This window comes from Sciurus vulgaris (genome assembly GCF_902686455.1).
Source record: "Sciurus vulgaris genome assembly, chromosome: 17".
NCBI lineage: Eukaryota > Metazoa > Chordata > Mammalia > Rodentia > Sciuridae > Sciurus > Sciurus vulgaris.
This window is the reverse complement of record NC_136478.1, coordinates 2058216-2084893: the sequence shown is the minus strand read 5'-3', so window position 1 is coordinate 2084893 and position 26678 is coordinate 2058216. Positions and strand designations below refer to the sequence as shown.

The window sequence follows — 26678 nt, the reverse complement described above, 5'->3', positions numbered from 1 at the left end:
ATTCACACCAGACTCTCACCTGCCTTCACACCAACTCTGCTCAGTTAAGAATCGCCCGACACATAACTTGGATGGACTCGTGGGTGTGAGCTAGATGATAGGGGCAAACAGCGGGGTCACAGGCCCTCCTGACCTGAGGACTCTGGTTGAGGAACTTGATGGTGGCTGGTATTTCCGCTGGTGTTCTTGACAGTAGTTGAAGAGTCCAACTTCAAATCCAAAAATAATGGCTAGAAAGAGAGAGGCAGGTGCTGGAACCTGCGGCCTGGCCACACCCTTGTCCAGGCTCTTGGGCGTGGACAGCCCCGCTGCCTTCAGGAACTAAGGAGGCGTAGGCGGGACCCACTGGTCCTGGCTGCACTGCCTTCCACCTGCTGGGCACTGGGCAAGAGCCTGGGCCTCAGCAGCAGGCACCGGGGAGGGCGGGAGCCCAGGAAATCTGCTGTTCACATCCCTGCTCCCTGCTCCCTGCTGGGAAGGCTCTGAGCTCCACGCAGCCTGGTGTCTGTCAGAGGGACAGCCCTGGCCTGCTGGAGCCTAGATGGGCACGTGGCTCCAGGACTCAGGACATCCCCGCCACACCAACAGGGGGCCCAGAAGCCACCCAGGTCCTGCCTGGGACTCCTGAGCCAGCACCACCCGGAGTCGATGGCTCTTGGGCCTTTCTGGGCAGGACGAGATGCAGGCTGAGGAGGAGTGGGCAGGAGTGGGCAGGGACTCTGGGTACCAGGAGCAGGTGGGCATTACCATGCCAGTTTTCACAGGGGTGAAGCACCCCAGGAGTGAGTGACGAGCCCAGGGCCACCTACTGCCCCCTGCTCACCGAATGGCCATGATGACCCTCAGGAAGGCCTGCGGGAGGGTCAGGAATGGGGCCGGGGCGCTGGCTGCCCTCCCCAGGGCCAGCAGCTCGTCCTGGTGAACAGCCTGGAGCTGCTGCCACTTGATCAGGGGGCGCCCACTACAGCAGATCCGCCAGCGGTTGTGCCGGGAGCGCAGGTCCAGGGGGGTGTCTAGGGCAGGAGAGGTGGGTGTGAGCAGGGTGGGCCAGCGGCCAGTCCCTAGTGCGAGGGAGAGCACGCCGGGGGCGGTCCTCCGTGAGGGAGCCGCCGCCTCGGGCGTCCTGGGTCACGCTGCCCGGGGTCTGCTTCCAGCTCACTCTTCAGAAGGGAGGGGCCGGAGAAGCCAGATGGCGGCCAACAAGAGCCCCGGGCCTGGCCTTGTGAGACCAGCCTCCCCTTGTAGCACGGACGGCACACGGAAGAGGCTTCAGAGAGTCAGCTTCCCTGGAGTCCCAGGGCCCGCACACCCCACTGCCCAGCGACACAGTGACCTCCACACAGCCCGGTCCTCGCCTTGTGGCGATGCCCAGAGCAGACAGCTGCTGGCCAGTCCCGCGGCACCAGCTGCCCTCGGGCAGCTTGCGTCCTGGCCGTGGCTGCTCTTGGGGCTGTCCTGGGGTCTGCTCTCACCCAGAGCAGCAGATGGCCTCTGCAGCGTCCCCTCCCCATCAGCCCCTTTCCCCGTGGCCCCAGGAGCAATGGGCCATTCACACAGACAGCCCCGCGTGCAGCCACCACCCTGGGGGACAGGTGCAGCCGCCATCCTGGGGGACAGGACCAAGTGGCCTGTGAGCTTGAACCACACCCGACGGCTGGAAGCTCCCCGTCACCAAGGGCTCAGGCTGCCTCTCCAAAACAACCCGGCTTCCATCCCTGCACCCAAGGGCGTCTGGCATGCTGGGTCACCGTGTGGTCCCTGCAAGGCTACGCTTTGAAACTTTATTATGCTATTAATAGTGAACACACTCTACAGTAATATGAGAACACACTGACCCGAGATGAAACAAAGACACTTTCATTATGGAAGTTCTAACACAAAAGCATAGAGCAGAGAAGCACAGAAGTCCCGTCTTACAAGAAAATTGGAAGATCGAAAATACAAATTTTCGGAGATCCAAGATGGCGGACTAGAGGGAAGCTGCGTTCCTTGTCGCTCCATAACTCCGGTATCAAGCAGAGGATATCTGTTTCTTGATTGTTCACTGTCAGGTGCCTATCATCCGCCATTTGCCTGCCTCCCGCCTGTCCATCACCTGCCTTACTCCTATCCATCACCCAACGTATGAGGTTCAACTCCCGATCGTCCAACAACAGTCAGCAAACTGATCGCCGACCACCAGTGGAGCACCAGCTGCCTACTGTTGCCTGGAAGGTCACTGTTACAGTACCTGCAGGTTTGATTACACGTGGCTGCCGCCATTTTGAGACAACAGCCAGGTCCCTTAGGACCCCTGGCAGGACAGACTGAGCCCCGTCGTCTCCAGGATCCCTCAGCCCGACCGACCACTCCCTGCCTCCGGGGCCCTCACATCGACTGACTGCTCCCTGCCGCCAGGACCCCCAGACCAACTGACTGAGCCCTATCACCGGGACCCCAGACCAACTGATTGCACCCAGCCTCCAGGATCCCACAACCACACCAAACACACCGGACTTCCAGGACCCCTGCCGGACCAACTGCATCCTGTCTCCAGGACCTCCAGATGACCACGTCCACACCCCGAGCTGCAGCTCCCCATTTGCCAACACATTTGGAAGCCAGAGCGGCCATCCTGGATAATCCTGGAAGCCTTAGCTCCGATCTTTAGGTGGGCAAATCCCATCCTGAGACGCCTGCTGGAGGCTTGAAGCTCATTGTCAGGTACCTCTCATGCATCAGGCTACTGAAGACTGGGAGGTTTCATTACTATATCACTGTTATACTGTAGATTTTCCTTTTTCTCCTTATTGAAGAACTTTAAGTTTTTATTTCTTTACTTTTCTTGCTCTCTTTTCCTTTTGTTTACCTGTTCCCTCAGAGTCTCTTTCTCCCTTTTTGCATGCTAACGTCCAATTTCTTTTGATTACACACTCACCCTTTATATTATCTAGAACTTCTGTACATTCTTTTCTTATCCCATTAACAGCCACATTCTACATCTCTCTGCATCCTCTTTGTCCTCCATTACAAACTGCAGACCTTATTGCAAATCTGTTTGTTTTAATGAAGATAATATTTTAACTCATCTGTTTATTATGACAATTTTGTTATTGTCCTCATAGGGGCTATTGGGTGTAGGATTGCATACTGTCTGAATTGGGCACTGCTAATATTGATCTCCCCTTAAAGAAAAGGTTTTGGAAACCTATAGGGCCACTATAAGCCTATAGGGGGAAACTGCAATACCCCAGATCTACAGCGCTAGAGGGGAAGATACATGAACAACATGAAAAAACAAGGGAAGAAAATGATCCAAACAAATCTAGATTCTATATTAACAGAATCCAATGACAGTATGTTAGAAGAAACGTCAGAAAAAGACTTCAGATTATACATGATTAAGATGATTCATGAAGCAAAGGATGAGATAAGAGCAAATGCAGGCAATGTGGATAATATCAATAAGCTGAAAGAGCACCTGCAGGAAGCAAAAGATCATTTCAACAAAGAGATAGAGATTCTCAAAAAAAAAAAAAAAAAAAAAAAAAACGGAAATTCTTGAAATGAAGGAAACAATAAACCAAATAAAAAACTCAATGCAAAGCATCACCAACAGACTAGACCACTTGGAAGACAGAACCTCAGACAATGAAGACAAAATATTTAATCTTGAAAATAAAGTTGACCAAACAGAGGAGATGGTAAGAAATTACGAACAGAATCTCCAAGAACTATGGGATGTCATGAAAAGACCAAATTTAAGAATTATTGGGATTGAGGAAGGCACAGAGATACAAACCAAAGGAATGAACAACCTATTCAATGAAATAATATCAGAAAATTTCCCAAACCTGAAGAATGAAATGGAAAATCAACTACAAGAGGCTTACAGAACACCAAATGCACAAAATCACAACAGATCCTCACCAAGGCACATTATAATGAAAATGCCTAACATTCAAAATAAAGATAGGATTTTGAAGGCTGCGAGAGAAAAGCATCAGATTACATATAGGGGGAGACCAATATGGATAGCAGCAGACTTCTCAACCCAGACTCTAAAGCTAGAAGGGCCTGGACCAACATATTTCAAGCTCTGAAAGAACATAGTTGCCAACCAAGAATCCTATACACAGCAAAACTAACCTTCAGATTTGAAGATGAAATAAAATCCTTCCATGATAAACAAAAGTTAAAAAATTTACAAATAGAAAGCCTGCACTATAGAATGTTCTCAACAAAATATTCCATGAGGAGGAAATGAAAAACAACAATGTAGGTCAGCAAAGGGAAGAACGACCTTAGAGAAAAACCACTCAAAGGAGAAACCAAGCCAACTTAAAAACCAAAAATAAGCCAAATGACTGGGAATACGAAGCATATCTCAATAATAACCCTGAACGTTAATGGCCTAAACTCATCAATCAAAAGACATAGACTGGCAGAATGGATTAAAAAGAAAGACCCAACAATATGCTGCCTGCAAGAGACTCATCTCATAGAAAAAGACATCCACAGACTAAAGGTGAAAGGATGGGGAAAAACCTACTATGCACATGAACTCAGTAAAAAAGCGGGGGTTTCCATCCTTATATCAGATAAAGTGGACTTTGAGCCAAAGTTAGTCAGAGGGATAAAGGAGGACATTTCATACTGCTTAAGGGAAACATAAATCAGGAAGACATAACGATAGTAAATATCTGTGCCCCAAACAATGGTGCATCCCTGTACATCAAACAAATCCTTCTCAATTTCAGGAATCACACAGACCACAACACAATAATTCTGGGTGACTTTAACACACCACTGTCACCACTAGATAGATCTTCCAAACAAAAACCAACCAAAGAAACCATAGAACTCAATAACACAATCAATAACCTAGACTTAATAGACAAATATAGAATATTCCATCCATCAACGAGCAGATTCACTTTCTTCTCAGCAGCGCATGGAAACTTCTTGAAAATAGACCATATGTTATACCACAAAGCAGCCCTTAGGAAAGCAAAAAAATAGAGATACTGCCTTGTGTTCTATCAGATCATAATGGACTGAGAATAGAAATCAATGACAAAATAAAAAACAGAAATTACTCCAACACCTAGAGACTAAATAATATGCTATTGAATGAAACATGGATAACAAAAAACATCAGGGAGGAGATAACAAAATTCTTAGAGGTCAATGAGAACGATGATACAACATATCAAAATCTCTGGGACACTATGAAAGTGGTACTAAGAGGAAAATTCATTGCATGGAGCACATTCCAGAAAAGAACGAAAAGTCAACAACTAAACGACCTAATATTACAGCTCAAAGCCCTAGAAAAAGAACAGAATAACAGCAAAAGTAGTAGAAGACAGGAAATAACTAAAATCAGAGCTGAAATCAATGAAATTGAAACAAAAGAAACTATTCAAAAAATTGACAAAACAAAAAGTTGGTTCTTTGAGAAAGTAAACAAAATAGACAAACCCTTAGCCACATTAACAAAGAGGAGAGAGAAGACTTAAATTACTAAAATTTGTGATGAAAAAGGAAATATCAGGACAGACACCACTGAGATACAGAACATAATGAGAAGCTACTTTGAAAATCTGTATTCCAACAAAATAGAAACTACCGAAGACATTGACAAATTTCTAGAGACATATGCTCCTCCCAAACTGAACCAGGAGGACATACACAATTTAAACAGATCAATATCAAGCAATGAAACAGAAGAAGCCATTAAAAATCTACCATCCAAGAAAAGCCCAGGACCAGACGGATTCTCAGCCGAGTTCTACAAGATCTTCAAAGAAGAACTCATTACAATACTTCTCAAAGTATTCCAGGAAATTGAAAAGGAGGGTACCCGACCAAACTCATTCTATGAAGCTAATATCACCCTCAAACCCAAACCAGGCAAACACATCAAGAAAAGAAAAATTCATACCAATATCCTTGATGAATATAGATGCAAAGATCCTTAACAAAATATTGGCAAACCATAATTCAAAAACATATTAAGAAAATTGTGCACCACAATCAAGTGGGGTTCATCCCTGGAATGCAAAGATGGTTTAACATCCGTAAATCAATAAACGTAATCCATCATGTCAATAGACTTAAGGATAAGAATCATATGGTTATTTCAATTGACGCAGAAAAAGCGTTCGATAAAATACAACACCCCTTTATGCTCAAAACACTAGAAAAAACAGGGATAGTAGGAACATACCTGAACATTGTAAAGGCTATTTATGCTAAGCCCATGGCCAACATCATTCTTAATGAAGAAAAACTGAAACCATTCCCTTTAAAAACAGGAACAAGACAGGGATGTCCTCTTTCACCACTTCTAGTCAACATTGTCCTCGAAACTCTAGCCAGAGCAATTAGGCAGACCAAAGAAATTAAAGGAATACAAATAGGGAAAGAGGAACTTAAGCTGTCACTATTTGCTGATGACATGATCTATATTTAGAGGATCCAAAAACCTCCTCCAGAAAACTTCTAGACCTCATCAATGAATTCAGCAAAACAGCAGGCTATAAAATCAACACGCATAAATCTAAAGCATTTTTATATGCAAGCGACGAAACAGCTGAAAGGGAAATGAGGGCAATAACTCCATTTGCAATAGCCTCAAAAAATAAAATAAAATACTTGGGCATCAATCTAACCAAAGAGGTAAAAGACCTTTACAATGAAAACTACAAAACACTGAAGAAAGAAATTGAGGAAGACCTTAGAAGATGGAAAGATCTCCCATGTTCTTGGATAGGCAGAATTAATATTGTCAAAATGGCCATACTACCTAAAGTGCTATACAGATTCAATGCAATTCCAATTAAAATCCCAATGATGTACCTTACAGAAATAGAGCAAGCAATCGTGAAATTCATCTGGAAGAATAAGAAACCCAGAATAGCTAAAACAATCCTTAGCAGGAAGAATGAAGCAGGGGGTATCACAATACCAGAACTTCAACTATACTACAAAGCAATAGTAACAAAAACGGCATGGTATTGGTACCAAAATAGAAAGATAGATCAATGGTACAGAATAGAGGACACGGACACAAACCCAAATAAATACAGTTTTCTAATACTAAACAAAGGTGCCAAAAATATGCAATGGAGAAAAGACAGCTGGTTCAACAAATGGTGCTGGGAAAACTGGAAATCCACATGCAAAAGAATGAAATTAAACCCCTATCTCTCACCCTGCACAAAAATCAACTCACAATGGATCAAGGACCTCGGAATCAGACCAGAGACCCTTCATCCTACAGAAGAAAAAATAGGTCCAAATCTTCAACTTGTTGGCTTAGGACCAGACTTCCTTAACAGGACTCCCATAGCACAAGAAATAAAAGCAAGAATCAATAACTGGGATAGATTCAAACTAAAAAGCTTTCTCTCAGCAAAGGAAACTATCAGCAATGCGAAGAGAGAGCCTACACAGTGGGAGAATATCTTTGCCACTCATACTTCAGATAGAGCACTAATTTCCAGAATCTATAAAGAACTCAAAAAACTCTACACCAAGAATACAAATAATCCAGTCAACAAATGGGCTAAGGAAATGAACAGACGCTTCACAAAAGATCTACAAGCAATCAACAAACATATGAAAAAATGTTCACCATCTTTAGTAATAAGAGAAATGCAAATCAAAACTACACTAAGATTCCATCTCACCCCAATTAGAATGGCGATTATCAAGAATACAAGCAACAATAGGTGTTGGAGAGGATGTGGGGAAAAAGGTACACTCATACATTGTTGGTGGGGCTGTAAATTAGTGCAGCCACTCTGGAAAGCAGTGTGGAGATTCCTTAGAAAACTTGGAATGGACCCACCACTTTGACCCAGCTATCCCACTCCTCGGCCTATTCCCAAAGGACTTAAAATCAGCATACTATAGAGATACAGCCACATCAATGTTCATAGCTGCTTAATTCACAATAGCCAGACTGTGCAACCAACCTAGATGCCCTTCAATTGATGAGTGGATAAAGAAACTGTGGTATATATATACAATGGAATATTACTCAGCTATAAAGAATAATAAAATTATGGCATTTGCAGGCAAATGGATGAAATTGGAGAATATCATGCTAAGTGAGATAAGCCAATCTCAAAAATCCAAAAGACAGATGATCTCACTGATAAGCGGATGATGACACATAATGGGGGATGTGAGGGGGGCAAGAATGGAGGAAGGAGGGACTGTATAGAGGGAAAAGAGGGGTGGGAGGGGTGGGGGGGAAGGAAAAAATAACAGAATGAATCAAACATCATTAACCCTATGTAAGTGTATGATTATGCAAATGGTATGCTGTTACTCCATGTACAAACAGAAACAACATGTGTCCCACTTGTTCACAATAAAAATAAATTTAAAAAAAAAGAAATGATATTTGAGGTGATGGATATGTCAGTTATCCTGATAGGCTCATTACCCATCGTATAAACGTAGTGGAATGTCATCAGTGCCCCATAAATATGGAAAAGTATGATGTGTGAATTAAAATAAACCTTTAAGAAAGTGTGCTATCAAAAAAAAAGGAAAATACAAATTTTCTGGCTGGGGTTGTGGCTCAGTGGTGGAGCACTTTCCTCACATGTGTGAAGCGCTGGGTTCAGTTCTCAGCACCACATAAAAATAAATAAAAAGCCATTGTGTTCATCTACAACTGAAAAAAAAAAGAATTTTTTTTAAAGAAAATATGTTTCTCATCTTCTGATGTCTGGGGATGAGAGAGGCCTCCCATCCCCCCGGGGTTCCTGGGACCCCCTTCTAGGGAGGGTGAGGTGAGACGCCCGTTTGCTGAGTTACCTTGCAGGGCTTTACGATGATTCCGCTGCTTTCTTATCACCTAAAAGACAAGAACACGGGCAGCATGTTAGCCCAGGGCCCCGAGGGGAGGCCTGCTGACCTGGAGGTGACGGAGTGTGCAGGCAGCCCCCTCGCCAGGCCCGCACGGGTTCACTCTGGGGACAGCCAGCCAGTCCTCGACGGCACCCAGCATCTGGAGTCTGGGCGGTAGGGGAGACCTCTCACCCACCCAGGACGTGGGAGAGCCCTTGGGGAGAGAGCAGCTGCACAGCATGGACAGAGTCAGAGCAAGAGGACAGGAAGCTGAGCGGGCCCTGCCCAAGCACGGTCAGGGCTTCTGCAGGATGCTGGGGGTGTAAGAGAGGAGGGGTGGGGAGGGCAAGGAAAGTGGGAGGAGGTGAGAGGGGAGGGCACGCAGCGGGAGGAGGGAGGAGAAGGGAGACCAGCCCCAGGATTGCCAGACTTCCACCCTGGTACGGGGCCACGCCTAGCCGGCACCCGGACCCCCTACGGGCTTGCGTCTGGCGCAGGACGGCGATCCCCCATTGCAGGGAGGACCCAGGCCCGGCACCCTCCTTTCAGCCTGCTGCTGCTCGGTCCCTCTTACCTTCCTCTGAGACCTCAGCCCCCGAGGCACCCAGTACGGCATCACGGCCCGGTTCCTGGGCAGCGGGAGGCGGCCCCCAAAGTGGTGGCACGGGCAGGTGCATGTCTTGATGGCTTTGGGGATACAAAACCGGACCGTCCTGTGACTCTACCAGAGGAAGGGAAGAGAAAGCTGGAGCAGGAAGCCCACAGGCCGGGCCCCAGGGCCCTCCCCAGCCCCTCACAGGCACCCACCCTCCTGGCTGAAGGAGCCCCCAGCCCTCCTTGATGTCCCGCAGGTGGGGGACACAGGACCTCTGAGGCCTGCCTGTCCACTGCCTGTAGGACACACAGGCTGGGGCTGGAGAACTGGCTCTGTCCTGGGCCCGGGGTCCCTGCTGGGGCCTTGGGCACTGCTACTCTGCATCTCCGCGCGCTCAGCTGAGAAGAGGGCTCTGCGGGCCTTCTGACAAAACCTGCCAGTTCTAAGAGGACCTCACTTGTGAACCAGATTTCCACTCCCGGGGACACTTCCTACTGGGCATTGTGATGGGCACATGAGAAGACCCACCGCACTCCTATCAGTAGTGAGCACAGCTGGGTGCCCAGCACATCACAGGGGACAAAAACCGATGCCCCTCCATCTCTATCCCTCTCTCTGCCATGGCCCGAGATGGCTCCTGTCACCCTGGAAGGACAAGAACCCCCTGGCCCATCCTACCCACCTCTCCAAGGTGGGGCCCATTCTCCATGGCAGCCGCTGGACTGGAAGCAAACCAGCCTCTGTCCTGCCTCCAGAGCACACTGCCCTGTACTGCCCAGCGGGACAGAACAAGCAAGAGGACCGAGCTGGGAGAGATTCCAGGCTAAGGAAACCTCTTCAGGAAGTATTCCTGAGCCTGGCCAGAGGGCGCCAGCTAAGTGGACAGGGATGGACCGCACATGCCACTGAGACCTGTGCGTGTGGACCCCAGCACCGATGTCAACACGGGAAGGCCAGGACGGGCTCACCTGATCAAGGTGCAGAGAACACCAGACTCATAAACTGGGCTTCATCAAAGTTTACAGCTCTCACTTTAAAAGACTGACAGGAGACTCAGAAGACAAGCCAAAGACATGGAAAAACATTTACAAACATCTGATAAAGGACTTATAACCACAATAAATAAAGAACTCTCAAAACTAAGAAGATAGCCAACAAACCCATTTTTTTAAACAGGCAACACATTCAGACAGATGCTTTGTCAAGCACGACCCACAGCTGCCGAAAGCACGCGGGGAGGGCGGGCGTGTGGCTCAGTGGGAGGGAGCTTGTCTGGCACGTGTGAGGCCCTGGGCCACCCCCACTACTGCCGGAAGAGGTGGGGGAGCCTGTAGAGATACCTGTGATATCTCAGGCATCGTGGAACACAGCTTGAACTACAAGGCCATCTCCACCTGGTAAGACGGATAAACTGGGGTTGGCGACACACAATGGAAACACTCGCCCAGATCGCTCGAGGTCCTGGGTTCAATCTCCAGGACCACAAAAAGAAAAAAGTCGTGAAAATCAAAAAGACTGACAGGACCAAGTGCTGGTGACTCTGAAGGCCGTGGACCTGCTGCCTTCAACAGCACCCACCGCTGCTTAGAAGGAAGCCTGGCTCTAGGGCAGGGCGGCTCAGGGGACCAGCATTTGCCCAGCCCACGCAAGGCCCTGGTTCATCCCCAGCCCTGAAAGGCATTCACCATGCAATCGCCTCATGGTCCAGCAGTTCTAAACTTCCAGCTTTTACTCATTGAAAGCAGCTGTCCTCCTAAAGACTTGTACACAAACGTCACAGCAGCTTCGTTTGCACAGAGTGGAAACAGGGCCGCGTCCTTCCCGGTGAGGCACGGCCACTGCACGTGGTTGAACACCGCTCCCTCTGCACACCACCGCCCGGCGGAACCCAAGGAGCACAGCTGGAGCGCCCCCCGCGGACACAGAAGCCTCCGAAGCTCAGACCAGCCCAAGGACAGAGCACGCCAGCAGCCGCCTGGGCACCACCGCTGGACGTCAGATAGACACACACTGGCTCCAGGAGGTCTTCCAGGGTGCGCACACGCTGCCGTCTGGACCCGCTGACGGTCCCTCTAGGAGTGTACGTGTCAAGACTTGCAAACCAGACACACAAGCACAGTTTACCCTACATCATCACGTGCCCACACACACAGTTCTTCAGAACTCTGTGTAAAACTCACACAAGCTCAGCCTGGCCCCACGGTGCACACCCATGACCCAGCAACTCAGAAAGCTGAGACAAAAGCATCACAACTTCAAAGCCAGTGTCAGCAACCGAGAGGCCCTGAGCAATTTAGCGAGGCCCTGTCTCAAAATAAAAAATAAAAAGGGCTGGGGATGTGGCTCAGTGGTTAAGTACACCTGGGTTCAATCCCTGGTACCAAAAAAAAAAAAGCAACAACACACAAATTCTCTCCCACAAAAATATCATTAGACATGCTTAGAATCCTGAGGGGCATCAGGACCCCCGACGTTCACCCTGGGCCCTAGGTGAACACGCCTGTCAAGTCACCTACCTGTTTTTGAGGTCTCAGGGACAGAGGGACCCAGTAAGGCAGTGCTGCCTCGGCCCTGGGCACAGGCCAGTGGCCCCGGAACGTGACCTGACACTCGCAGCAGGCGTGCTCCTGGAGGGCAGCAGGGCGGCCCAGGTATACCTAAGCAAGATCCAGAGAGGCGGAGTAAGGGCCTAGCCACGTGAGCCAAGGCCCTGCCTGGACTAGTGATCAGGGGCCAGCGGACTCTCCAGGGACAGGGCAGGTGCCTGCCCTACCACAACTCAAACAGAGGCAGGCTGCAGGCTCAGGGGAGGCCCAGAGCCTGAGGACCCGGCTCCCCCAACGATGGCAGAGTCCGACCAACTCAGAGGCAGCGGTGAGCTGCCGGCTCCTGGGGCTCCCTGCAGACCCCCCGCTGGCTGGGGCTGCTGTCACCCAGGGGTAGATGAAGCTGATGCCTGAAGCAGGCAATGAGGGGCCTGCTGGTTCTGCTGGGGCTTCCGGACTCGTGGGATATGGGGAGGACCTGGGGAGGGGGCAAGGCCCTACACAAAGATTGGGGTCAGTGCTGCCTCTACAACCACACACTCCGCGTCCGGCACACCCTGTCACAGTCGCAGCCCATAGACCCACTCCTCCCACCCCGCAGGTTGGGCAAAGCAACGCAGGGTTTGTCCCTTACCGGCTGACCTGGGAAGTACACTTCTTCCCTGAAGGTTTGAAAGGTACTCTTTCTAGAAAAGAAGAGTGGGAGGCTTAGAAATTCTGGGCTTGGTGTACACTGGGACCAGGTGCTGGGAGAAGGCGTGGGCCTTGTTGGACATACTCTTCTTAGCCCCAGCCCCAGGGGTGGGGCCCGTCCTCTGAGCAGGGGTGCTGCGTGGGTGTTGGCAGCAGGTGTGCCCACTGTTGTACATGGGCTGTCATGGAACCCAGCATCCCCAGACAACTCACTTCAATACGGTCCAGCCCTGCGCCTCACCAGTCAGGAAAGGCAAGAGTTTCAACCCTTGCAGACTTTCCAAGGTGCGGGCTGCCACCCCCCACCCAGGACACTTCTTACCCAACACTCCAGGCTTACTGAAATGCTGAAGGAGACTGCCGGGAAGCACAGTAAGGCAACTCCAGCACAAAAGCCTGTGTGCTCTGGCACGCCCAGGGCTACACAGACGCTCGCCAGAGCTCTCCGACAACTGGGAGATTGCGGGTCGGGTGGAGTCTCCAGCCGGTGTGAACCAAGCACAAGGCAGAGCGCCTTCCCTCACAGCCACGTGTCAGGTGCTTCCTCAGGTGGAAACTGTTTTCATGTTTTATTATTAATGGAACCATCCCTATGATTGCTATTTCACTTAGAGTAATAGCTTCAGGTCACTGAGCTCAACTGCCCAGCTAAGACCTGAAGGCAGCGCGGGGACTGCCTTAAGGCATCCACGCCCCTTCTGTGATGACAGCTCTGCTCTTGTCTGGGGGACCCCAACCCTGTCGGCCACGTGGTTCAGGTGGGCCAAACCCACCGCTCCAGCCTGAAGGGGAGCCCTGGAGACCGGCTCAGTATGGCGGCACCACTCCCATCGGCCCCAAGAGCCTCCATCGGGGCTGCGCGCTGGACTGGCCAGGAGCCGTCGGATCCCCCTTCGCTGCGTCTGTGGCTCTGACCACGCGGAAACTCCGGGTCTTGGGGGTCGCCCTGCGTGGTGAGGGCAGCCAGCCAGGGAGCGAAGCTGGAGACAGGCCGGCCTGGGCGCGCACCTGAACACACCGGCTCCGAAGCCTTCGCAGACACTTCCGGTCTATGAAACATCCGCCCCCGAGCGCCGGGCGGCCACTCACGGGCGCGGCCTCGGGTGGCCCTCGCTCGTCAAGACGCGCCCTGGCGAGTGCACGGGGCGCAGCGCGGCCACGGCGCAAGCCTCACGGAGACCCGGACCCCGCGGCCCTCCGCTGCCCCGCCTCCAACCGCTCCCGCACGCCCCGCAGATTGGCCCGCGCCCTGGCGCACGTGCGCCTGGTTGGAAGCTGATTGGCCCTCGCGGCAGTGCGGTGCGGAGAGGGGCCGGGGAGCGCGGGAGCGCAGTCCTCGCCCTGTGGTCTGCTGCCCTGGCCTGGCCTGCGTGGACGTTGACCCGGAAGCCCACCGCCCGCGCCCCAGGGAACCCACTCACCGTATCTGATGCGTGGGCTTGTGCGCCCATGGTGCGCCCCAGTCGGGGTCTCCGTCCCCTGCAAGGAAAGAGGGAGGTTGCAGCGGCCCGCAGGGCTACGCATCCAGCCCCAGAACTGCCGCTTCCTGGAGAGCGTGTCCCTTAGATGTGTGAGCCCTAATCTGCTCGCCATTCGCTGCCTGCAACCCCTCGGATAAGGCTGGGTGCTGCCTTTTCTTGTGATAAATCTGGCAGCCCTACCATGGCCACAATTGGCTATTCTCTTGCTGAAGAAATGTCCTCTGAGCAACTTGGGGGCCAAAGGCTGTGGTTGGAGCAGCTGTCGTTCAGAGTCGGAATGTCTTTGAAACTCGGGCGCTCTGGCCTGCTTTCCTGTCCTTGGTGCCCCGCCTGCCCCCTCACTCCTCCTCGGTTGTGCGGCTTGGGCTGTCGCTGAAATGGAGGCAGGATGTGTCGGATGTTTCTATGGGACCCGATGCTTTCTGCCTCTCCGGTTGTGTTTCTTAAGTTATCTTGAACTCCAATTTGTGTTTCTTGGAAATGTTAGATCTTTCCCCACTTTTGGGGTATTTTCATGCTGGTTATAATACTCAAATTATCTTGGTTGCCCAAAGGGACATGAACAAGTCTAGCTATAATGGGCTATTCCTCTGCACTGCTCTTGCAAAGAACAAACAGGATACTTGCAGGCACTGCTCAGATTTCTTGGCGCCATTATATGACCATTAAGATCATGACCCACGCTGGGCATGTTTGTGCACATCTGTAATTTCAGCCAGTAAGAGGCTGAGGCAAGAGAATTGCAAGTTTGAGACCAGCCTCAGCAACTTAGTAAAGCCCTAAGCAACTTAGTGAGACTCTGTCTCAAAATACAATATAAAAAGGGCTGGGGTGTGGTTCAGTGGTTAAGTGCCCATGGGTCCAATCCCTGGAACAACAAAACTGTCCCATGAGCAGGACTGAGCTGCCCGCCACACGACCTACGTGCATGCTCTTGTGGCCACCGCCCACGCGGAAGGCAGTGCTCTTACCTTACCGCTATCTCAGCGTCATCCCAATGTGTCTGTGTACGTGGCTTCTCTACTATATTTGTTTTCCTATGAGAAATAAAATACTCGATGGTCTATTTTCAAAGCAAGATACAAATGGCTCAGCTTAGAATGGAGGACTACTGGTAGCCAATTTGCACAACACCTTACTGAATACGGCAACTGAAAAGAACAAAACCACCAGCAAGTTGTCAGCCAGGAACACACTCCCCCACCTTGGTGCAGCGGTGGGCACACACCCAGGCTTGAATGGTCCAAAGGCAGTCCACACAGTCTTTTTCAAAGAGATAAGCCTAGATATGATCGGTTCAGGAGCCAGCCAAAACAGGGAATGACCTCGTCAGGAAATTTAAGCGATACCTAGGAAGATTGTGACCCCACAGTACTCAGCCTTTGAGGACCTGGGAGAGGGACCTGCACGCTCAGGAATGAATTGCTCTCAGCCACTGTTCCAGTGTGTCTGCTCACCAGACACCGTGTCTTGAAGACCATCCTTAAAGTCTCTCATCTGCTATACCTTGTGTCTCTGAGTCCATTCTTAGGGTTTGGGCAAGTAAAGGTGTTTCTCACAATCCTGAGCCCACTGAAATGTCACTGTAGCCCAGCAAGGCATAGGATTCAGGCTCGTGCATCCCTGGAAGCTCCGGCTCTCACCACTGGGCACTTCTGTGCCTTTGGAGTAAAGAATAACCCATCACTGACCCCACCCACCGAAGAACGGCTCAAATTCAAAGGACCAAAGGTCCTAGTTTCGTCACGGATGTGGCAGCTGGCGCCTGTGTACATTGTTCATGGAGTGAATGCAGCCATGCTGGCAAATGGGTCGTGTTCATAAGTCCTAAACCCGTGCATCTGCTACGAGCCAGGAACTCGACCCCATCCAAGATAGATGAGCGCCTGTGTTCACCAGAACAGGAACAGGTCCGCAGCAGCTCTCTTCCCATGGCCCTGCGCTGGAATGACCCGAGTGTCTATCCACAGAAGAGCTCTAAACAAACCACAGCACATTAACACGAAGGAGTTCTGCCCAGCAAAGGGAAAGAACCCTGTACGCACAGACGGATGAAGGGCACAGACGGAGCACCCAGCCCCAAACATGGACAGGACACAGCCCACGTGTTCAAGATTCAGAACTGAAGAGCAAATGCATCAGCCTGTGGCATGCGCCAAAGGACTGCCCTCCTGCCCTAGCCAGTTCTGAGGAACAGGGCCCGCATCCCAGCCCTCACTCTGCCTCCAATTGGAGGCTAATCTCAGACAGGCTGCCTGGCCTCTCTGAGTCTCAGATCTGTCTGCAAATGAGCAGTGAGCACCATGCCTTGGTAAGCTGTTTGCTTGGTGCTGCGGATGAACCAGGACCTTGACCACATGGCAAGTGCCTGCCACAGGTTGGAGATGAGGCTGGGCATGGAGCCTGCTCAGTCAGCCTGGATGCACGAGCCCGCACACAGAACCTCCTCTCCCTGCATTCCCTTTTCCTTTGCGCTTCACAAAGGAAGTTGGTTGACTGGACTGCTCAGGAAAGGGACACAGAGAAGCCTGTGGCTAACAGTTTGTCCTCCAGGTGTTTGTTCCAAAGCCCCCAGGTAGCAGGGAGAAGAAGCAGAAAGAGCTCTGTGATTCCAAGAGTCATGGGAACCAAGCCAAGCCAAGAGAAGCTGCTTGATCCCTCAGAGAGTCGCAGCTGCCCCAGGACACACCTCCCCGGGCAGTCTACCCTACTGTTTGATTTGATCACCAACCCAGGCTCCCTGGCTGAGAACAGAAGGGGTGCTTGTCAAGAGTCCCATGCCCCACCTCGGTCCAGGTCTGTGCCCACTCAGGGACCTCCGTGCGTGAGCTTGCACAGGACGCTGGGCTAGTGGTGGCGCTGCAGCAAAGACCTGACACCTGAGCAGCAGGAGCCACCAGACCATACGGGACCACTGATCTGCTGGATGGGGTGCACACACAGGTATCTGGAACATGGCGTACCTGCCCATCACTACTTCCACACACTGACAGCTGCCAACACCTGCCATTCTATGGCTCCTAGCCACCAGAGCGTCTCCTGACCCATGCCTGGGGGTAGATCTCAGACCACAGGGAAAGTGTATAAGTACCCCAACATGTCTACACTGCAGGTACACCTACACTGTCTCCCAGCAGCCGCCAGAGGACTGAACTCCGCTGCCCACACTGCTGCCCCTCTTGATGATGCCTTGGCATTGATCCCTGCCTTCCCCATCTCCCCTGTCTCCCTCGTCACCTCCCCAAAAGCATGAGGTCCTCACCTCAAAGTCTGCTTTTAAGGGACTGATGACAGTCTAGAGCTAAAGCTGGCTCACTTAGAAACAAGAGCAGTGGTCCTTGGAGACCCCCTGGGCAGAGAGACCAGCCACTGCTGTGCATGGGACACTGGCGGCTGCAGCAGCGTGAGGTAAATGTTGCTGATGGGCAGACGCAGGGAAATGAGCAGAAAGTGGGGCAGCAGCAGCCTTGCTGGAGGCAGCAGGGGCTGGAGGCTGAGTCTCCAGAACCCAGGCACAGAAAGCATGGGGCAGCCTCTCCCTCAGTTCAGATCTGAGCTCCCCATGGGAAGGCAAAGGGCCTGTCCCCCACTGCAGCGAGGACTTACCCCGCAAGGAGGGGTGGTGGGTGAGCCTCCTGGGGCTTGGGGAGTCTGGCAGTGGGAGTGCAGTGGGACTCCTGTGCCACCTCCACAGAGCTGTCACCAAAATGAAGGTCTTTTCAAAAACAAGAAAAATAAATGAGGCATCCGGTGAGTGGGCAAGAGCAGGGCAGGGAGGGGCCATCCCCGGTGCTGCACACCACACCCGAGTGACGCCCACACCGTGCCCGCCAGTGCACAGAGCAGGGGCCTGGCTGGACAGCCACGCCCATCGTCTGGAGTTCCTTTCTCTGTAGCTTTGAAAACACTACCTGAAAGCCTGTGTGACCACTGATCCAGAAAAGAGCCCAGCTCTGTGGTTCCGAGGTCGGCCTGTGTTCAGGATAGCCTTGCCTGGATTAGGACAGGCGGGCAAAGATCTAGAAACCCAAATCCTGGGATGAGCCAGGAACACAATTTTCAAAATACAACCGGAGAACTGTGATTCTAAAGCTCATTCCTCTTCCCGGGGACGCTTCGGGGTCTCCTGGACTGGACTTGGTGCCAGCGGGATCAAGATCCCCTGGGGGCACTGTCTCCACCAACTCGGCCGACGCCTCCAGCCGGCTGCCCTGGACACGGGACTCAGCACCCAGGCCCGTGGTGCCCCGCAGGCCCATCCTTGAGCTCTGCTGCCCAAAGCCTACCCCAGGCTCGGGGGCCTCCCGGCATCCTCACGGCCCTGTGGCCCTGGACTCTCGTCGCTCCAGGGCTGTCTTCTGGAGGCCCGGCACACCCACGTCGGTCCCCTTCACCTTGTCCTGCAGGCTGCTGGGGGACACAGGTTCACGGACATCCTCGTCCTCCTCCCACAGCAGCGAGGAAAGCTCGGCTGGCAGAGGCCAGCCAGGCCCGTAGGAAGGGGTCTACTTCACCACCTGGCCCACCCCACCCGGGGTCCCGAGGACCACGTCCTAGAACTTCCTCCTAGGTGGCTAAGACCTTCCTAGGGGAGGCCACCCTCCCACCAGCCCGCTGTCCCACCCTGTGGGCTCCCTCCTTCCTATAGAACTGCGGAACACGGGGACAGGGCAGCAGCTCCATGGTGACCAGGCCATCCCACTGCCCGGCTGCAGCTCCGGCCCGGGCGAGAACAGGAGTGCTGGTTCCATGGCAGGTCTCCCAGGTCATGCTCCAGGTGGCCTCCGAGTGGCCATCCTCAGAAGGGCCACCCATCAGGGTTCAGAGTGAATGCCCTCCTCAGTTACCTGGGTGACACAGGCAGGCGGGACCTGAGGCAGAGCCCACCCCCCGCACAGCGAGTGCGGGACGGGCCCTGTGCCCAGCTCCTCCCACCCCACGCCAGCCAGCCCAGCAGCCCGCCCAGCCTCCCTCCCCAGGCACCCAGGCCTCCAGCTGCAACTTGGCAGCCAGAGCCCCTTCTGAACCTGCGGGTCCTCTGGAGCTTCCCTGGGGTTCCCTGTGGCCTGCAGGGCGTTGGTGGATAGGCGCACTGGCACCACGCACCCTGTCTCTGGCTGCCTCACTGCCTCTCCATCCTCCCCCCCCAAGGAGGCCGAGGTAAACAGACTTGGGGTAAACAGACCCCGTTTTCAGTGGCGAGGAGGGTGGTGCAGGTGCTGGGATGAGCAGAGAGGCACCGTGGTCCCTGGCTGCCCCTCACTCCCTCCCCACAGCACCCCGCGAGGTCCTGGGGGAGGGGGCTCTCTCCTCAGCACCCAAGAGCTCCTGGGCTGCTAAGGATCTGGAGGGGCTGAATGCTCTGCGAACCCAGGACAGCTTCCCACCACACGCTGAGGGCAGGCCCAGGCCCAGGCCTCAGGCCTGGGGCCCCTGGAGCCTGCATCCTCCCTCCCCTGGCATTCTTCTGTGGTGCTGGGGACTGAACCCAGGGTTGCCTTGCTCCTGAGCCACATCCCAGCCCTTGTTAGTTTTTGAGACAGAATCTCACGAAGTTCCTGAGGGTCTCGCTGAGTTGCCCAGGCTGGCCTCGCACTTGCAATTCTCCTGCCTCGGCTCCCCCGAGCGCAGGTGTGCCTGGCTTTCCCCCGATGTGCTCTACTGGGGAGCGTGCCAGGGCTTGGAGCAACATGTGGCCACACATGGGTGGCAAGGGAGCTTCTGAAGAGGTCCAGCGTGTCAGACATCAGGGATCTGCTCCTGAACCCCGAGTCTCCACTATGCACTTGTCAGACGCAGAAATAAAGACGGCAGAGCCAACAGGACTGGGCCAAGAGGCAGAGCACCAGCAACTCTCTGTTGCTAACAGGGAACCCACGTGGTCAGACTCCCAAGAAAATGCGCAGCTTCCCAAGTGAACATATGCGTGGCCTGGCAGTCCGTCCTGGACATCTACTCTACAGTAGTGAAAACCCACATTCACACAAAACCACCACATAAATCTTTATGGTGACTATTCACAGAACGTCCAACTGGCTCCAGGTGTGGTGGAGAACGCCTCTAATCCCAGCCACTCTGGAGGTTGAGGCAGGAGGATCACAAATTTGAGACCAGCCTCAGCAACTCAGGAAAGTCCTAAGCAACTTAGTGAGACCCAGTCTTAAAATAAAAAATTAAAGACGGGCTGGGGATGAGGCTCAGTGGCTAAGCGCCCCTGGTTCAGTCCCCAGCACTGGAAGGAAAAGGTCCGCCTGGAAGAAGAGGCGGTGCCATCAACATACAGGGAGGGCCCAGGGGTGCCTCGGGCATGATGGCCAGCAGGGAGAGGGGCTGCGGGGCGGCCATGGCAGAGACCCGACGCCCCAGACTCAAGGGCACTCTTCCCAGCTGCCAGGGGTGGCTTTGGGGGACGACACGACGCTGCTCTTCTGGCGCCTAAAGCAAGGCGACAGGGACAGGATGAAAAGGTCCCTCTGTGGAACTTGAACGTCCCCAGGGTGCTGGAAGACACCTGGCAACCTCCTGGGGGTGTCGCCAGCTCCCTGAGACCCGCCTCCCTGAACGAGGGTTGGGGACGAAGGCTGGGAGGGGACACTGAGACCAGCTCCAGGAGGGCCCTAGGGGTGTGGGACCTCTCCCTCCTCGTGGTGCGTGCTCCCAACAGCAAGTGTCTCCCAACACCCACTGTCCCTCCAAAACCCAGCTGCTACTTCAAAAGCTTCCTGGCCGTGTGCCCTCAGGCAAATCTGCCTCCCGCTGGACACACCTGCACCTCCCAGTCGCCTCAGGAAGCCCACAACTCGGTCGGTACCCCTCTGGCAGCTTGGACTGGCAGGGACACAGCTGTGCAAACCTCTCCATGGCCCAGAGGGTTCTCAGTCCACTGCTTGGAGGCCTGGGTGATGGCAGGAGGTGACAGCAGCTTACCCTTCGACCTGGGGCAAGGTGCAGCGGGGTGGCCCCTTTAGGAGGAGGGAGACGAAGAGCAGGGAAGGGCGGGGCCTGTCTCCCTGGAGTTGTGGTTTGGAGGTGAGGTGTCTGCAGAGGCTCCCCTGTGAGACGGTGCAGGCATGTTCAGAGACAGGCGGGTTGTGAGTCTTGACCCCTTGGCGAGGGAGTCCCTGATGGGGTCAACCAAGTGGTAACTGAAGAGGTGGGGGTGGCTGGCGGGGTGGGAATGGGGCGACTCCGGGCACACACTTGTATCTGGAGAGGGGAGTCTCTCTCTGCTTCCCTCCGCCACTCTTGTGCCATGTCTTTCCTGCCTCACCTACAGCCCCCAGGAATGGAGCCGGCTGTCTATGGACTGAGACCTCTGAAACTGTGAGCCCCCAAATAAACTCTTCCTCCCCCACAGTTGTGCTGGTCAGGTCATCCAGTTACGGCAGTGAAAGAGCCAACTAATCACCAACCTAAGGGAACAGTGTTTTCTTTTGGTACCGGAGATAGAACCCAGGGCTACTCAACCACTGAGCCACATTCCCAATCCTTTAAGTTGCCTCGGGCCCCACCGAGTTACTGAGGCTGGCCTTGAATTTGGGATCCTCCTGCCTCAGCCTCCTGAGTCACTGGGATTACGGGTGTGCACCACCACACCGAGCTCAAGGCCAAGGTTTCAAAATCGTCCAAATGATTTCTTTGTTCTTTTTCATACTGTGGGCTGGGGTCATGCTGTATGCAGTGACCTTGAGTGCCCACCAGAGGTCACACTACAAAGGCTCTGCTGTGGAGCAGGACCCGGGAGAGTCTGGCATCCTGCCTCTGCTGCCTCCTGGAGGGCCTGGGTTGTCCTCCCATCACACTGCAGAGCGCCACGCCTCCAAGGACGGGAGGGGACGGTGGTGGGCACTCCCTGGGCTCCCTTCTGCATGGAGCTTTGCCTGGTGGGTCAGACGACTGCCCACAACCCTCCCTCCCCTGGCTGCCTTCACCTGCCATTCCCATCAGAGGTGAACAGTGGACAGGAAGCCCTGGACCAGACTCCGGGGAGCATCTTTGGTCCAAACCCTGGGGAGCCAGGTGGGCCACCAGCCTCTGCTCTGCAGCAGGAGACAGCAGCATCTGTCCCCTGGTGACGCAACAGGGGCTTCCATCCAGACAGGAGGCCTGTGGCTGCTCCCTGGGCCTCCAGTGGCCGTGGTCCAGTGCCCCGTGCGTCTGTGTGAGCTGTGCCTTGTCAGTGTGACAGTTCAAAGGGATCAGCCCAGGGTAGGCCCCAGGCTCCAGAGGTCCCAGAACAGCAGGAAATGGGAGAGCAGAGAAGCAGGAGCAAGTCAAGCAGCAGTGTCCCCAAGGCCCAGCAGAGGGCAGCAGAGGGGCGGCCAGGTCCTGCCCGGAGTCCTGTCCTGTTCTGTGGTCGGGAACCACAAGAAACACGCTGGCACTGGGGCGTGAGCTCTACTCGTCACCTTTGCCACTTGACCTCCAACTTTCAAAGGAAAACACACCCCAGATGTGGCCCCTCAGGCCTGCCCCCGGACCAGGCGCCGCAGTCCACAAGTTAGCACCACTTGTCTCGAGCGGGCGCACAGTCGTGTCCTGCCCTCACCCTGTAGGACCAGCACCCCTGCCAGCTTCTCTCCTCTCCATGGAGAACAGTTTGAACCCAGGGAAAATCCTCCCCCAGAAGCCCAGGCTGACTGCGTTGATCTCAACCGCAACCCTGGGAGGCTGGGATGGGACCGAGGCCTCCAGGTGCTGGGTTAAAGACCTTGATCATCAACACTAAAAGACAGTGAGGTCTCGGCCGTGCTGGTGGAAGGACACCCTCCTGTGTGGAGCCCTCCTTCACCTAAGCCCCACTCTCCCCATGCCCTGGGGACAGGGACACAGGAGGCACTTCACTCCATCCTCCACCTGCTGGTCAAGAGCACAGCTGCCCTTCTAGGGTCCACAGCCACATGTGGCAGGCTGCCGCCCACATGTGAATCACACTCTTAAGAAAACACATGGCTTCAAAGTCAGGTTCACGGGCTGTGGTGGCAGAGGCTTGCCCAGCACGTGAGAGGCCCTGGGTCCCACCCTCAGCACCACATAAAAGCAGACAGAATAAGGTAGTGTGCCCATCTACAAATGAAAAAGCAGGTTTATTACTTAGTCCACCACACACGTTCAGGCGTGGGTGTGCTGGGCGACAATGCTGGCCGAAGGGCAGCCCTTGGGCAAACCCACCCGGGGGCCTCTCAGAGGGTCTCATCCTTGGCCCAGGGCTAGGAAAAGGTAAGATGGCCAATGTGTCCTCCCAGCAGGCCCTGCGACGACAGCAAGCCTCAGACCAGCTGCGACAGAGGCTCCGGCCTGTTTTGACTGGTGTCCTCGCAGCACAGGAAGGATCCTGCCAGCACTGAGCGATGGTCACCAGCCGCCCCCAAAAGGCTGGCCGTAGCCCTTAAATGACAGCATGCCCAACGGCGTGGCACATCATTGCCAAGCACTGACGGGAGACTCCTGCTTTCTTCCAGTCCCAAGGACGCGTCTGCACCCAGTCCTAGGAGGGCAACCCACACTAAGCCACCACTGGGGCCCAGGACACACGGCAGCGTCGCTCCCGCCAGGCCGTATTCCAGGGGACAGGACAGGGGCAGCCTCAAGTGTCTGAGAGAGCCAGGGCTCCACTCAGGCCCCATCAGAGAGCAGGCACTTGACGTCCATGTCCATGGGACGCCATGGCCACAGAGAGGACAGACAAAGCCAAGAACCCTGAATGGCCTCTGCTCACGGAGCACAGCACTGAGCAGGGTCTGTTCACTCTGCTGTTGCTCAGGAGCACTAAGTGACCATGCAGCAAGCAGGACAGGCAGAGCTGGACAACCCTGGGGAGGCCCCAGGACTCGGGAGTGCAGCTGGCCAAGAGGAGGGTTCCCCTTGTGCAGGCCACAGCGGCAGACCTCCCATTCCTCAGGGAAGGGGAGTGCAACCTGCTGACCCCACTTCTTGGCTCACTCTGCATGAAGCAGAAAAGGAGTGGCCAGCAGGGCACCTGCTAAAGGGAGGCCACTGCCCGGCACTCAGTCAGAGTAAGGTGGCCCCAGGAGGAGGAGGAGAGGAACTGGCAGCCTGGGATGGAGGAGTCCAGGGCTGTAAGCAGTCAGCAGCAAGTCCTGCAGACACTGTCCAAGGGACCAGGGCAAGGCAGGAAGGGTGCCCATCGGGGACCAGGAGAACGGCCTCCGAAGCCACTCTCATTCCACAGTGGACACCGGAGGTCTGAGCCCAGGAGGGCTGACACATCCTGATACTGCCAGGCCCACGTCACGGAGCCTACAAGCAGGACTTCCGCAACATCCTTGCACCTTGGGCCCCGGCACAGGGCCCTTGACGGCTTGGCACCTTTTCCACGGGATGCTCAGCATGTCTAGGTGAGCAGAGACCACGGAGCTCCTCGCTCCACACCAGACGCCCCGCCTTGAGGCACGGGAGAGCCAACACACCCTCCCAAGCAGAGCCCCACACGGGCCTGGCTGGTCCCAGAAGTGGGCACAGGGCCCCTGGAGCCTGCTCATGGAGTTCTGGTGATGCCACCAGCCTTCCCGAACCCCGCCCGAGGCGAGCGAGCCCAGGGCCCTTGCTGCAAGGCAGGTGACTGGCGACAGGCTGGCACACTGGAATCTGCCTGCCTGCAGAAGCGGCTAAGCCAGCAGGGTGGAAAAACCTCGCTGACCACCCTCACAGCCAGGAGCGACCAGCTGTGCGGCCTTACCTTCGGGCTGCGGGCCCTGCCCAGGCCAAGGCCAGAGGGAGAGCCCACAGCTGGCCCCTCCACACATGCTGGAGCCAGGAGCACCCCCGTTGTCTTGGCATTAGGATGAATTGTTTAAGTGCCCAAACGCTAGAAGCAGACTACGTGCTTAGATTTGAGGTTTTGTTTTTTTTTTTTAATCACAAGTTCTCATCTTCAACCCATGTGCTCTTTACAAGGTGAGGGGTCCTCCAAGGGAGGGTCCCTCAAAGCAAGCCCCAGGCCCCTGGTAGTAAGTGCACTCGGTCGACAGTGGTGACACACACCACCCGCCACAGGCCCGAGCGGCCTTGGTGTCCTCACAGCTTCGCTGGGGACTTCCTCATGTGGCACGAGTCACAACTAACAAAGGGACTGATGAAGGCTTTAGGCTCAATCCTGCAAAAGGTACCGAATGGGACCACGCCCGAGCAACACTGCAGGGCCCGCGGGAAGCACGGGGGAGCGTGAGCGGGGCCTCCCAGGGCCTCACACAGTGCCTGGAACCCGCCGCTGCCCAGAAGGGAGCCCTGTTCCTCCACCTGCTTCTCCCCGAGGAACAGAACCGCCCAGGACAGCCAGCTGGCCATAGAGCTGGTCCACCGGCTGCTGGAAGCGAAAGAGCTGCTGAGCATGGGAGCTGGGCATCAGGGGTAGTCAGAGGACAGGCACAAGGTGGTCTCCGTGCCAATGCCACCATCCTGGGCCTCTCACCAGTCGGACAAGTCCCACGTGCTTAGCACAAGGGCTCAGAGGGGACAAGGGGGACAAGCAGCTGAGAAGAGGCATGCCCTGGTGTCACCCTGAGGCTGGAGGGAGCACACTGCTCCTGAAGCCTCGGGTGTGGTGCTGTTCTTCAGGAGACACAATGTCACCCAGATCTGACGGGAGTCTCTGGGCTGCAGGGTCCCCTGCTGCCCAGGGCTAGTTCCGAGAGCAACCCAGGCGTGCCATGCCGGGGGTCAGGTGGCCCTGCGCAGTGGGGACAGGGAGGGTGGGCAGAACAATGCCCTGCTTGGGGCTGACGGCAGGACTGCCGCGGTAGCAGTGAGCCTCAGTAGAGCAGGCACACGGGCTGCGGGCTGGGCCAGAGGCCTGTGCTCACAGTGACAATCCTGCTTTCTGCACCTCTGGTCCCATTTCACTGAGAGGAAAACTGATCAGGAGAGAAAGGCATTTTTGTCCAAAACCTAAGCGAGTCAGTAGAGAAGAACTGAACCCAGAGTCCTAACACGAACCTGATGTTCCATCCGCTCCTGGAAGCCCCTCTCTGCATACACCGTCCCTGCTCACCCTCCCAGCCCGAGTCCTGCGCTTCCTCCTGACCACCTGCGGGGCCTCCGGGTCGCGGCCACGTCTGCTCAGCTCATCCAGCGGGGACGACGGGTGGAACAGAACTTCTCACACAAGTTGGATCTGCACGTGCAGGGAAATGACTGACGGCCCACACACCTCCCCACAGGGGCCTCGTTGCCTGGAGGTCCCCAGCAAGCTCTACCTGCCCACGGCCACTGCTCTCCAGCTGCCTCTTCTGTTCATCCACTCCTTTTTTTTTTTTTTTTGGTGTGTGTGTGTGTGTGAGTGTGTGTGTGAGAGAGAGAGAGGGAGGGAGAAAGAGAGAGAGGGAGGGAGAAAGAGAGAGGGAGAGAGAGAGGGGGAGAGGGAGGGAGGAGGGGGGAGAGGGAGAGATGGAGAGAGAGAGGGAGGGAGGGAGAGAAAGAGAGAGAGGGAGAAAGAGAGGGAGGGAGAAAGAGAGAGAGGGAGGGAGAAAGAGAGAGGGAGAGAGAGAGGGAGAA

General features: G+C 54.4%; 1 protein-coding gene across 1 annotated transcript; it reads right to left on the bottom strand.

Moving 5' to 3' along the window:
• On the bottom strand, window positions 1-18424 carry LOC306647729 (uncharacterized protein C16orf95 homolog; the record flags this gene model as incomplete). The annotated part of the gene is made up of 8 exons (XM_079117218.1): window positions 1-230; window positions 824-1013; window positions 8818-8857; window positions 9425-9571; window positions 11962-12102; window positions 12626-12677; window positions 14106-14200; window positions 18338-18424. The coding sequence occupies 8 exons, from the start codon at window positions 18422-18424 to the stop codon at window positions 212-214; spliced, it is 771 nt and encodes a 256-aa protein (XP_078973344.1). The 3' UTR covers window positions 1-211.
• Between the last annotated feature and the right edge of the window lie 8254 nt (window positions 18425-26678).